This window comes from Anas acuta, chromosome 16 (assembly GCF_963932015.1).
Source record: "Anas acuta chromosome 16, bAnaAcu1.1, whole genome shotgun sequence".
Lineage (NCBI taxonomy): Eukaryota > Metazoa > Chordata > Aves > Anseriformes > Anatidae > Anas > Anas acuta.
The window spans coordinates 16,077,879-16,089,913 of record NC_088994.1 but is presented as its reverse complement, the minus strand read 5'-3'; the positions used below and the strand labels follow the sequence as shown (position 1 = coordinate 16,089,913).

General features: G+C 46.4%; 1 protein-coding gene across 3 annotated transcripts; it reads right to left on the bottom strand.

Annotated features, from left to right (window-relative positions):
- Positions 1 to 187: 187 nt before the first annotated feature.
- On the bottom strand, positions 188 to 11,948 carry KIF3B (kinesin family member 3B). Of its 3 annotated transcripts, XM_068700982.1 has the most exons (10): positions 11,844 to 11,924; positions 10,723 to 10,780; positions 6,420 to 7,858; positions 5,712 to 5,813; positions 4,904 to 5,026; positions 4,674 to 4,792; positions 4,325 to 4,438; positions 3,529 to 3,634; positions 3,143 to 3,321; positions 188 to 2,879 (listed from the first exon to the last, which is right to left on the bottom strand). In XM_068700982.1, exons 3-10 carry the CDS (start codon positions 7,800 to 7,802, stop codon positions 2,786 to 2,788), a joined length of 2,220 nt encoding a protein of 739 aa, XP_068557083.1. In that variant the 5' UTR covers positions 7,803 to 7,858; positions 10,723 to 10,780; positions 11,844 to 11,924; the 3' UTR covers positions 188 to 2,785. The 3 variants fall into 3 exon arrangements, with proteins under 3 accessions (XP_068557083.1, XP_068557082.1, XP_068557084.1); XM_068700981.1 differs by lacking the exon at positions 10,723 to 10,780 and having other exon boundaries at positions 11,844 to 11,948; XM_068700983.1 differs by lacking the exon at positions 10,723 to 10,780 and having other exon boundaries at positions 188 to 2,107; positions 11,844 to 11,948.
- Between the last annotated feature and the right edge of the window lie 87 nt (positions 11,949 to 12,035).

The following is a 12,035-nucleotide window of genomic DNA, read 5'->3' as shown; positions in this document are numbered from 1 at the left end:
GATGTAAAACATTCCTATGAAAAAGCTGTGACTGCACACCAGGTCCAAGGGCCTCTTCCAGGAGTCTGCTGGATTTCCTGTCTTTGGCTGTTAACCTGCAGGAAGCCCAGATGGTTCAGATAACAGCCAGAGGCACGCAAACTTGGCAGGAATGTTTCTTAAAAATTTCAACACAGAGTTCAGTACATTTTGTAGAGCTTAAGACAATGTATTTTATCTTAATATCAGTGCCACTGAGTATCTGGTCAAGGGTACGTCCATCAAAATGAGAATCTAACAGCTTCTGTAACAATCTGGGATTGCCCGTGAACACGCTAACCAAATCTCTACCCACTGCTCCGATTTAAATACAATGACTAAATATGCAATTTTATTCTTTTTCCACCTCACTGAGTTTCTTTTACGTTGCTAATGAATTTCTACAGAATTAAAAGCAGAGCCTTTCTGACATATTTACCAGCTAGCTTATATCAGTACTAAAATGAGAACGGTTTGGGTTTGCACTGTGATTTCCACTGTACCAGTCCTGCCACAAGGGGAGTTTCCAGCATATGAGTGTAACGTCGGATTCCCTATGGAACAGAAGTAACTGAGGCAGTGTGCGCATGTGCAGACACACGTGGCTGTGTATGCAGCTTCCCGTGAAACATACACGTAGCTATGGACATACAGGCGTCTATATTACCTTGCTGTTACAGGTTGTAGAACCCCCTTGCTTCACTTCAGTTCTCTGAGCACTTCCAGCATACAATCATCTTTTAAAATGTCAAGGTACAGAATATTATGTGCTAGGGAGAGACGGAGGAGAGGGAAGAGAAGTTGACGTTACATTATACAACAAGAGCTAAGTAAAAGGCTCTCTGTACACAAACAGTGCTTTATAAAAAGGAAGATTATACCAGCTTTCCATCTTCTGCTTGAAATTTGTCTGGTGCTTCTCTCTCGGTTATGGCCAAACTCCTCTTTCCTCCACCAAAACTAAAATATGTGTGTGCGTGTGTATTGATCTTGTGATCCAGAAAAGCACTCCATGAAGCAGAGCAGCTGACTTGGAGTTTTTCGGGGCCCACCTGGGCAGCTGGCTCACCGAGGCACCATGCCCGCAAGATGCAGAGGTGAGCTGTGCTGAGTGTGCAGTTCCTTCTGCTCATGGGGGTCAGACACAGTGGAGTTCTCCAGCCCGGATGAAGTCACTCAGCAGATACGTAACGAGCACACAAGGCAGAGTCCATATATCAGAGCATTTCTAAAACCAGGCAAGTCCTCATACACTCACACATGTCAGTCTGGAGAAAGTCATCAGTGAAGGAGAGGAAATAGGTAAAAACATTCATAGGGTGACAGCCAACAGCAACCAGGAAAAATAACATCCCAAGTCTCAATATACAATGAACTAAAACTTACAAATGAGCTGCGAGACACTAGACAGGGACACCTTACTCTGTCTTCAACACGGCAGTTCCATCTCCCTCAACCCCACCACACCAGCCTGCAGCATTACAGCAGCCTGCTTTAGTCATAGGGCAGCTTGCAGAGAGACCATCAAAAGCAGGAGTTCTTCCTCCCTTGTTTTCAAAGTACAGCCCCTGGATTTAATGCCAGATCCCATTACCCAGACTCGGTTACGTGTGCTTTTGCTCCCACTGGGCCATGCATGGTCCAGGAGGTGCAAAGGAAAAGCTTTTAACATGACCCGGGTGAGGCACAAGGGGTACCGTGTGCTGAACCTCCTGAGACACTTAGGAGGGGCCATGCTCACAAGAGCAGTGCGCTCAAAAGCCAGCTTCTCATTAAGGTGCTCCACTTTCCACCCAGTTTATGGGGGAGAGCAGAGCCAGCCCTATGAGCCTGCTCGGCAGTTAGCTCCATGCCAATGCCACATTTCCTGTGATCAGGGGGAGATTTGAGCAAATGGCCGTGCGCCGCCCCCCCGTTCAGGCTTGGTGTGGATACTGGTGTCAAATGCCAGGGGTAAAGATGGAGGCAACAGAGAGGAAGAAAGCTGTGGAGCTGGCACTGGTATGCAGATGAATTCTTTGACAAGGTGGTTCCTGTTGGTAGGGGTGAGGTCTGCAGGAGGTCAGTTTGGAGGAGCTCTTACTTACGCCTGTAAACAAGTAAAGGACTTCAATTTCTATTGCTTCCTTTCTACCGAGTACAAAGTTGCTTTCAAGACCCCTTCTCGTCCTACAGTTCTACAGGGAGGCACAGCTATCTGGTGGTGAATACATGCTGACAGCTGCCATTCTGCCTGGTCAGACCAACTTCTTAACCCCAAAGGATGATGCCAGCCTTTCAAGCAGGAAGAGGAAAAACTGTGCACCTAGTCAAGTTTGGATAAATCCTTTGCTTTTTAACCTCATTTGGTTCTCACTATGAAGCTCTGGAGCCGTGGTTCTGTTGAGATGACTTTCAACTCTGTCTTCTTATTGCCCAACAGCAAAAAAGCCCAGTGCAGCAAGAGGGCTAGTGCAGAAGGAGAGACGGTGATGCTGTGAGGTGATCCCCATGCTTCCCATTGCTTCTAATACACTGTAACGTACCTCATGCATTTCTGATTTCCTAACTAAAATCTGTTTCCCACAGAGGCCAAATGCTGAACTGCAAGCACGTATCTTCCTGTGGCTCAGTGCACCTGGACTGGCACAAGTCAGTTAAACAGCAAAGAGGCCACCTCCAGGGGAAGGGGGTTGGAGTCTGGCTGGGAGGTCTCTCTGCAGGTTTTTACTTGTCTCTGCTCTCAGAAGGCAAAGGCTGTTCACGCCCTGGAGAGGAATTGCTGGTTTTACTTTGGAACCAGCCCTCGGGACTGTGGGTAGAGCTGAGAACTATGGGTGCCTGCTGAAGAGGATCCCCCTGATTTCCTTCCAGTTTTAGGCCTGAAGAAGTAAAAATGAAAAAAAAATAAACAAAAAAAGCCCCAACAATGTCACCTGTTACTCATCAAAATTAAACTTCCAATTTTTTTTACTGGATTTATACTCTAATTAGTCTCATCTTTCTCTACTGTCCTACGTTCCTTTCTCTGTCTCTGCTTTACAGCCACGTTAGCCATAGCTTTACTGATGAGAACTGCAGACAGACAGCAATTAGCTTTGTCCCTTTGCTGCTGGCTAGTCTGCTTACTAAAAATTCAGCTCACCTGGCTTTTGGTTTTTTATTTGAAGTGCTCTCAAAGGTTGAAGCATCCACCTGTATCTCATCTTCATCCTGCAGAGCTGCTTCTAGAGCAGCCTGAACTTTGGGAGCAATGGCTGGTCCTTCATAGTCTCTTGTTGTTCGGCTGGGCATGTCAAGTTCCAGTAATACAATATTCTCTGCCTGGGAAAGTAGAAGCAAAATCAAAACCTGCATGTTTTCATGCAAATAGTTTCTTTTCCCCCCAAAGCATATTCTGAAGTACTTTATAAATCTATCCAGGACACTGTAAAAATGTATGTCCCACAGAAGAACTAACGATCCTCTGAAATCACATTCCCCTGACCAGGAAGGTGAACATTTGAAAGCTGTAACCACGTCTGGGCTTACCCTGTACCGAGCTTCTGGACGAATCATCATGGATGTCCTGGCGTGCTGGCTTAGTGGCCTTTTGTATCCTACAGCAGACACCGGTCTTTTCATCATTTGCTGGTTACTAGAGAAACACAGATACTCAGTCCATTAGGCACCAAAACCAAAAACTCTTCTTGGAATTTATAAGCTACAACATCTGCAAATTCCACATGGAAATATGTTTCAAGAGAGCAGAAACAACCTAGATTGCATTTCCAAGAACAGCTCTCAACAGTCAGTCTACAAGATAAAGCAGTTATCCTTTGTCATCTGTTCCCTGCACAAAGCAGGGTATCTCTATGGGTTTTTTGTTGTTTTTTATCATACAGACCACAGATGCACTTGGTTGCTCCCTGCTTACCAAATTTGCTTTAGAGAACTTCCTCTGTAGAGATTCAGGATATACCCACAGCTCTCACTTAATAATTTTTGAGAGCTTTTCCAACTCATCTAAGAAACAAATACAATAGAAATTTACTGCTACTTCAGTGGCGTGTGGAGAATTACGTATATGCTACATATAATTACTGGGCTCATTACTGGGCTCATCTAGAAGACAAATCTTAATCTTCCAAGAATTTTCCTAATTGTGCATTCCTATTTTATTCAACCTACTCAGATGAATATCTTTGTTTTATAATTCAACAAGCTAAGAACTTGGAGGGATGTTTTATATCCCCAATTCAATCCCTCTGTTGGGGTACCTTGTTCTTAGCAGCTAGAGGGCTTTATGTGACCTAGATCCTACGTAAAAGATTAGAAGTACACTCACTCCAGCCGGGTGATGGGATGCAGTTTCCACTGGTCTTCCTCTTCATCAAAGAATGATCTGTTCATGATCTTATTCTTTTCTTCCAAAGGAATAAAGTTTTCAATAATCAAATGCCTACATAAAACCACAACAATGGGAAATACACAAGAAACGCAATCAGCAGACAATTTTCTCTATTGCTCCTCTCACGCTGACTTAATATAGCTGTGGAAAAGGAGGAATGTTTTGGCTTTCTCTTGCTGAAATCTTGTTCCACAAGCATGTGCAGAACAGTCCTTCCTTTCACTCCCCCCATAAGAAACTGTCTCTGTTGAAGTTAACTGACAGGAAACGAAGTGACGGGACTTACTTTAGCTTTAGCTCCCTGGTAAGTTCATTCTGGGTCTGCTCCAGTTCCTGGCGCTCCTTGATGTGCTCTTCTTGGAGATCATGGATCTCTGCCTTCACAGCTTGCAGCTTGGAAAATAACTGGAACAGACAACAAGAGCTGAAGTCATACCTTGCCAATGTTCCTCTCAGTTTCACACACAAGTTGGTTTTATTCCTAACCCAGTGGACGTGAAAGAATCTTCTTTTTACCTTTTTGAGCTTTTTGGTCTTTATGTCCACCTCTTGCTGAAGAGAACTATAGGTCTCCTTCAGCTCTAGTGTTTCCTCATCCCGACTTTCCATCTGCTGCTGGATTTCTCGCTCCCGACGTTTCTGAAGAATGTGATGTACAATGTTAGGGACCACAATTGCATTGCCACCTCCAGGCTGACACACATGAAACCAACACTTAGGATGTTTTTACTTCCCTGGGTTCCAGGGCTTTTGCTTTAGCTTCTAGTTCTTCCTATCTCTTGCCTTAGAAATACCAGAAGCATTAGCTCTTCTTTGTCTTTATTTTGGTGAAGGGTCTATTGGAATCAGATAGGGTGAGTAAGCGCTCAGGTTTCAATTAAAGGAATGAAATGTTGTGGTTAGATTTTTTTTTTAATCAATTCATACTAATCATTGCACTTAATGAATTACCATCAGAAAATGCGTAATAGAAAATAAACTTCTGTCACATAGTGAACACCCCTTCCCTCGAGTTCAGTTGGACTGTCACTCCCTGAGGCCTTCCAATTATTTCTTCACTTACAGACATATCCAATTAAGATGGAATATAAATCTTTAATGGGAAAAGCTGGAAGAAAAGTATTATAAGCCTTATCTGCATATTTCATACAACAACAAATAGTACACATGCCCTTGACCCTTTTTTTGAGATTTATGATTGCCATTTAATCAATTTCAGGGTTAACCCTGTGCAAACTTTCTTACCTTTCTCCTGATACCATGTTTTATAGAAGTTCCACAGCAAGGCTTTTTATACAAAAATAACAAATGTTCTTCCTTGTACCTGTTCCGCAATTTCCTGTCGTTTCTGTTCCAGGATTTTCTGCTGTTCATTTGTATGATCCACAATATTTTTTCCTCCCACCAGAAGTTTGCTTTCCATTGCCTGAAAGAAAACACGGTCATAAGTTTCCCTCTCAGTGACCAGTTAACAAGTCTTTTCCACAGGATGTGACTTTCATTTACAGACAGCTTCACGAGGGCAGCCCTCTCCTAAGTTACCTGCTATGAGCATTACTATTTCTAACAATTCCTGTAAAACTGGGGGATAAATGAAACAGTAACTTGCTTGGAATTACACACTGCTGTAACGTGGCCAATCTGAAGAACAAAAATGTGTACTCTCATGTAAAATCTTGTTAATGATCTGTTGCAGAATGAAGAATGAATGTTTTTTTTTTTTTTTGTGCTACAGCTTGTGAAAAGATGCATCATCACATTTCATTGTGAGGATTGCTTAAGATCTTACAAGATCAGCATATAAGAACAATGCAGCAACTCATGAATATTGAGGTTCCTAATTAATGGCGGAAACAAAGGGAATTTCAACTTCTGTCTAGAAACAGTTTATTTTAAAATCTGACTAAACACAAATCACTATTCTGGAAACTTCTTTTGAAATACCTTTCCTAACTGGGAAACCTGCTATTCTCCCCACAGCCTAAATAAATTGTTTTAAAAAGTATGAAAGTATGACGAGGAAGAGTTCTACCTTGATTTTAGCACTCAACATTTCTGTTGCTTCCTTCTCTCGTCGCAGGTCCTCCATCTTCTTTTCCTTCTCTTTCAGCAGTCTCATCTTTTCTTCCGCTACCAAGCTGTGATCCTCAACAATGGCTTTCTTTTCAATCTCCAGCTTTTCTTGTTGCTCCCTCCAATAGTCATCTTTGTCGTCTCCTTCATCCTCACCCTCTTCAGTATCCTCCTCCTCTTCCCCACCCTCTCTTCTCCTTTCCCTCCTCTTTCTTTTCCCAATAGACCGTTTTTCCAACTGCGCCTTGAGTCGAGCAATTTCTTCCTGGAATTCGCGTAGCAGAGCATCCTTAGGATCCTCATTCACTCTCGGCTTGTTTTTGATGTTTTTGGCACGATTGGCATACCTTAGTGTTGTAAGAGTCTCCTCTACGTTGTAGGAGGCAGGGCCTATATTGGCCACCATCACAGTCTTGGCATTGCCACCTAATGAGTCTTGAAGCAACCTAGTGAGCTTTGAGTCCCGGTATGGAATGTGTGTGCTTTTGCCATCTACTAGGGCAGATATCACATTGCCCAAAGCTGAAAGAGAGAGATTGATTTTCGTAGCTTCCTTTAACCTTTCCCCCTGTGCTCCAGTCTTAGCTTGGCGCTCGCTGCCCGCAAGGTCTACCAGGTTGAGTTTTCCGACGCGGATGTGATTCTCTCCATCGAGTCCCAGCTCGCTGCATTCAATGGTGATCACAAAAATGGCGTGAGATCGAGAGCTGTGCTCGTTCATGTTGGTGGCACCAACTGAGCGATTTTGGTTTCCCACGTTCATGACGTGCTCTATCTCTTTGACACTTTTTGTAACAAAGGAGGACAAATCCTTAACATACACACCTGTATCCGGCCTCTCTTTTAACTCCAGCCGTTTGGATTGATCCTTTGATAACAAGTCTCTGATTTCTTCTTGGTATATTTCCAAGTAAGAAGCTCTAACTAGGTATTGCTGATTTTGGGATCTAGAGATGTGGGTGAAGATGTGATCAAATGAATTGGGGATGACCCCTCTTTTTTCGGGATCACCACGCACCCCCTCCATCGTGTATGTTTTCCCCGTTCCAGTCTGCCCATACGCAAAGATTGTCCCGTTAAAACCTTGCAGCACAGAGTCCACGAGAGGTCTGAAGGTCTCATCGTAGAGTTCAACCTGCTTGGAATTCCAGTCGTACACAGCATCGAAGGTGAAAGTTTTAGGCAGTTCATGAGATGTTCCCCGCGGATTCTTCACTGAGACCTGCCCTAATTTGACGTCCACGTTAACGACTTTTTCATACGAAGCTACCTTCTCTTTGCTGTTCATCGGCCGGCATCGTACCACCACCCGAACAGACTCAGAGCTCTTTAACTTAGACATGACAGCAGGTCTGTGGCTGGCGTGTGCTGATCAACGGCTGATCCAGTGCTAGAAACCTAGAACAGAAACAAAGAAGGCATATATGAAGGCAGCTTGCTGCACAGAGCCAATATTTGACTCATCTATTCAAGCAGAATTTTGCATTACGTTCTGAGGGATTTTGAAGAATAACAATTTTGCATTCCGTTCTGAGGGGTTTTGAAGAATAACAATTAAGGACAACATAAAAATTGAAAAAAAAAAGGCCTGAGCCAAGACAGTATTATTTTACCAAAGCCTGTCAGTATCAGTTACACAGGCTCTGCTGCTAAGAATCTTCATCAAATCTCACCTTTGCAGCTGGCAGAGATCCTTTTCTTGACCTTTAAAAATAATAATGCTTTTTAAAGTATTTATTAAAATGATGTAACTCCTTGACACTGATCCCCTTTGCAGTTTAGCTTTTTGTTTTAAGTCCTGTGCTTTGAAAATCCAGCACAGACCTGCTCTGTCCATATTGCTCAGAACGCAGCTGCAGGCTCATGAAAGGAAACCAGCCGGTGATTCACCTGCGTGCTTCACCTACCTACCAACAGTCGAGAGATTACAAAACACAAATATAGTATTTTCAGAGTTGCCTCTTTTTACGCCTCCTACGTATTGACAAAAACATCTCATTTTTATGAGGCCACCTTTATATTACAGTCTTCTCACACGTGATGTGATGTGATGTGATGTGATGCATCATCAGGACCATCCTGACACAAGAGGTTTAGAACCTATCCCTGGGTTTTCTTTAGTGACAGCGGTTCCCTGGACCGCTGCCCAAATGCTTTTATGTCTTCTGCATTAAAACTTTTAAAGTCACTTTCTGAAGCCTACCTACAGCATAATAGATCTTTAATTGGGCTACAGCAGCTGCGAGGCTTCGAGACAAAATCATTAAATGGTTTGTCCATTTCCAGGCATCCCATCCCTGAACGTTCCATTTCCACACCTGGGAAATCTGATGTTACTTTCACTTTTCTGTCAAGAATCAAGTGCAGGAAAATAATGGTTACCCCAAAGTTTTCCCACGTCTCGCAATCTAGCTGGCTGCAAAGTAGAGTGTTACGGCAGCCAAGTGTAGCAGCATTCCAAGGCTTGCAGATACTGTAAGCCAAACCAGCCAGGGGACCAAATCACCCCAGCGAGCTGGACTCCAAAATCTGTTGGCAGCTAAGAGGAACATTAAAACAGAGGTGGCATTTCCAGCCTCTATCTAGCAGACACTACAAGGGAAAGCTCTAAAGGTGGGATGACCCACGGTACACCTCGAGCAGTCAGAGGACATGAGGGTGCGAAGTGGACGCCTGCCAGGTTTGCCCTTCTCAGCCTTCTGAAGGTGAGTTTAAGCTCCTTCCATATCACTTCCAAACATTTCATAAAGCTCTCAGTCCTCTGAGGCCACCTTTGTCTTTCTCTAACATGATTGCCCTCTGGGACAGGATTCTGCAGACGAATGTGTTCCTCAGCTAGAGCTCGTGCGTCTGCTTTTATAGGAAACAGAAAACAACCCTGTGTGCCTGAGAGCCTTCAAGCACAACTGTTCGCACAGACCTATGCTATTGTTTTTCTTTCCCCAACACACTTTTAGGGGGATTTTCTGTAAGAGCCAGCTCTGCTCACGCATGCCAACCACACTGCCCGCACACCATGCTCCTGCTCTGCTGCACCCGCTGAGTGGGGACCACCGGGCTCACAAGGCTCAGCACCAGCCTGAAGGCACGGTGCACAAATCCAGCTCAGGGACCCGAGCCGTTGATGACTCCGGGCTGCAGAGGAAGACACGTGCTGCTGCATTTCCCAGCAGCTGGCACCACGAGCTGCCATTTAAAACAGAGCACAAGGACTGCGCTGCTGCTAAAGCGGCAGCCTCGCACTGAAGATCTCAGTGGTACAGCTTGAGAAATGCAGTGTGATTTCTAAGAAGTTTATTTTTTTTTTTCCAAATGCATCTTTCTACCAGCTGGGTCTGCAGCAGCCCATGGATTTAGTCTGGTTTTACTCAGTAACTGCACGTCTCCAGAGAGCTTCTCAAGTAAGGTGCCAGAGAACTTCAAGAGCAGAGCTGGAGGACTGAAGAAGGAAGCAGAACGCTCCTATCTCAACGCCCAGACTGCAGATCTGCACTACAAAGAATAGCACAAGAGGAACAAACAAACACGTTGAAGAATTGTATGGAAAGCTCAACACGACCTTCAGAATTTCCTTGCTGCTGTGCAGGGAAGCGCCTCGCTCCCTCGTTGTTCCCAGGAAAGCATTTAGAGGTTACCAGCAGGAAGACGAGGAACCTGCGTGGGGCTGCCCAAACTGGACAAGCATCCAGAAGCGCTCAACAACCCGCACGCTGCACTGGAACCGCGACAGGAATTTGGGATTGCAACTGAAGAAAAACATTTCCCTCCTAGCTGACAACTCCAAATAAAGATGACCTTATTTTCTGGCCCACAGGGAACATGTATTTTGGTATACCAACAGAAAAGAACACTTGAAATGGGGACAAGTCTTGCAGAAGCAGAAAAAGCAACTCTCTCTCTACTCATCGTGACTAATTATATATATAAATGCGTGCTGTGATTCTCTGATGCTTCTCCTTCCCCACCTACCTGAGATATTCCTACAGTTCAAGTTCACAAGAGACAAGCTCCCAAAACAAGCAGCGCGTCATTTATCTGCATTGCACTGGGAGCGAACGTACTGGCAAAGACTCAAATTAGGCACAAACTCTGACAGGAGGAGCCTGGTCCTACTTTATATAATTAATATCCAAAATATAACATTGATGAGAAGGGCAGCTTGCAAAAGAGATGCTGACTAGGATGAAATGATGAAGATTAAGTTAATCTTCGCATTGGCTGCTTTGTTTTTCAAGAGCACACATTGCTGTGCACATACTCACCTGGAAGTTAAAAGTGAAATGTCCAGCACCTGTTCTCTTCAGATTTGGCAACGCATACCTTTAACAAAAAATGTGCTGCATGTTTGCTGCTCCTCTGGGTGTATCTCAGCAATATGAGCTTCCTAAACTTTTGATGCATTCCCCCGTTTCACTTGCAAGTCTCTTTTTATAGACCCAGATCATTTCTCTTCCCCTCGATGTGGGCTATTTTCATAACAACCTCTCACGAATCATCTCCCCTTATTTTAGCTGCTGCTCTGAAGCTTCCTGAGAGAGCGCAGGACACCAAATCACGTTTCTCCCCAGCCTCACCCAGCTGCGTGACCAGGAGCAGAACCAGTCGGTGGTGTTTGTGCTCACACAAACTCTCCTGCAAGGCCGGAGCTGGACAGGGCCTGCCCAGAGGGGCCTGGCAGCGAGACGCGGCGCAGGCTGCAGCACCACAAACTTCTGCACCACGGGGACTCCTTCACACAGGGAGGTCTCAAGAGACCCGGGTCAGGCCCCTGAGCATCCTTTTGGGTCTCAGGGCTGAAGGATTGTGTTGGAAGATGGCTCCACGTAACCAAGGTGGGGAGCAAAGGGAGCATTTGAGGTCTTTTCTACGACAGCAGACTGCTCCTGAGGAAACGAGCCCTGCCATGGGGTGGCTGTGGGCTAACGTGGGATCTTCTGGTTGGGATATTTGGCAGCGAGGTCGTGGCACAGCTGGGCGACCCCAACGCCTCGGCCCTCACGAGGCTTCCCCGCATGGGGTGCGGAGATCTGGGTACAGATCTGGGGAATTTGGGGGATCGCTGCCCAAATCCTCACCTCGCACCTCCCAGGCACCACCCTGAGCCCCCCTGAATCCCACCGCCACCCCCCCGTGTGAACCTTCCGGGTACCGGGGGAGGGGACGACGATGCCCTGGGGCTCAGCCCCCCCTCGGGCCCGGTGCCCCCCGACCTCCCCGCAGCCCCCGGCCACCGCCCGGGGCCAACCCCCAACCGGCCCCCACTCGCCTCCCGTTGCCGGGCACCGCCCGGGAGCCCCCAGCCCGGGCCTGGGCCCACCGGGAGGGACCTGGGGGGGGGGAAACGGGGACCCCCCGGGGCCAGGCCGGGCCGCGCCGCTCTCACCTGCGCCGTCACCATGGAGCCCCGCGGCCGCCTCCTCCCGCGGCACCGGATGCGGCGGGGCCGGAGCGGCGCCGCCTCCCCCCCACACCCCCCCCTCGTTCCCCGGTCACTTCCTTGGCAACGCCCGCACCCGCCCCACGCCGCCGCTTCCGCAGCGCCATCGGGCCCGGTAGGCCCCGGAGCCACCCCCCC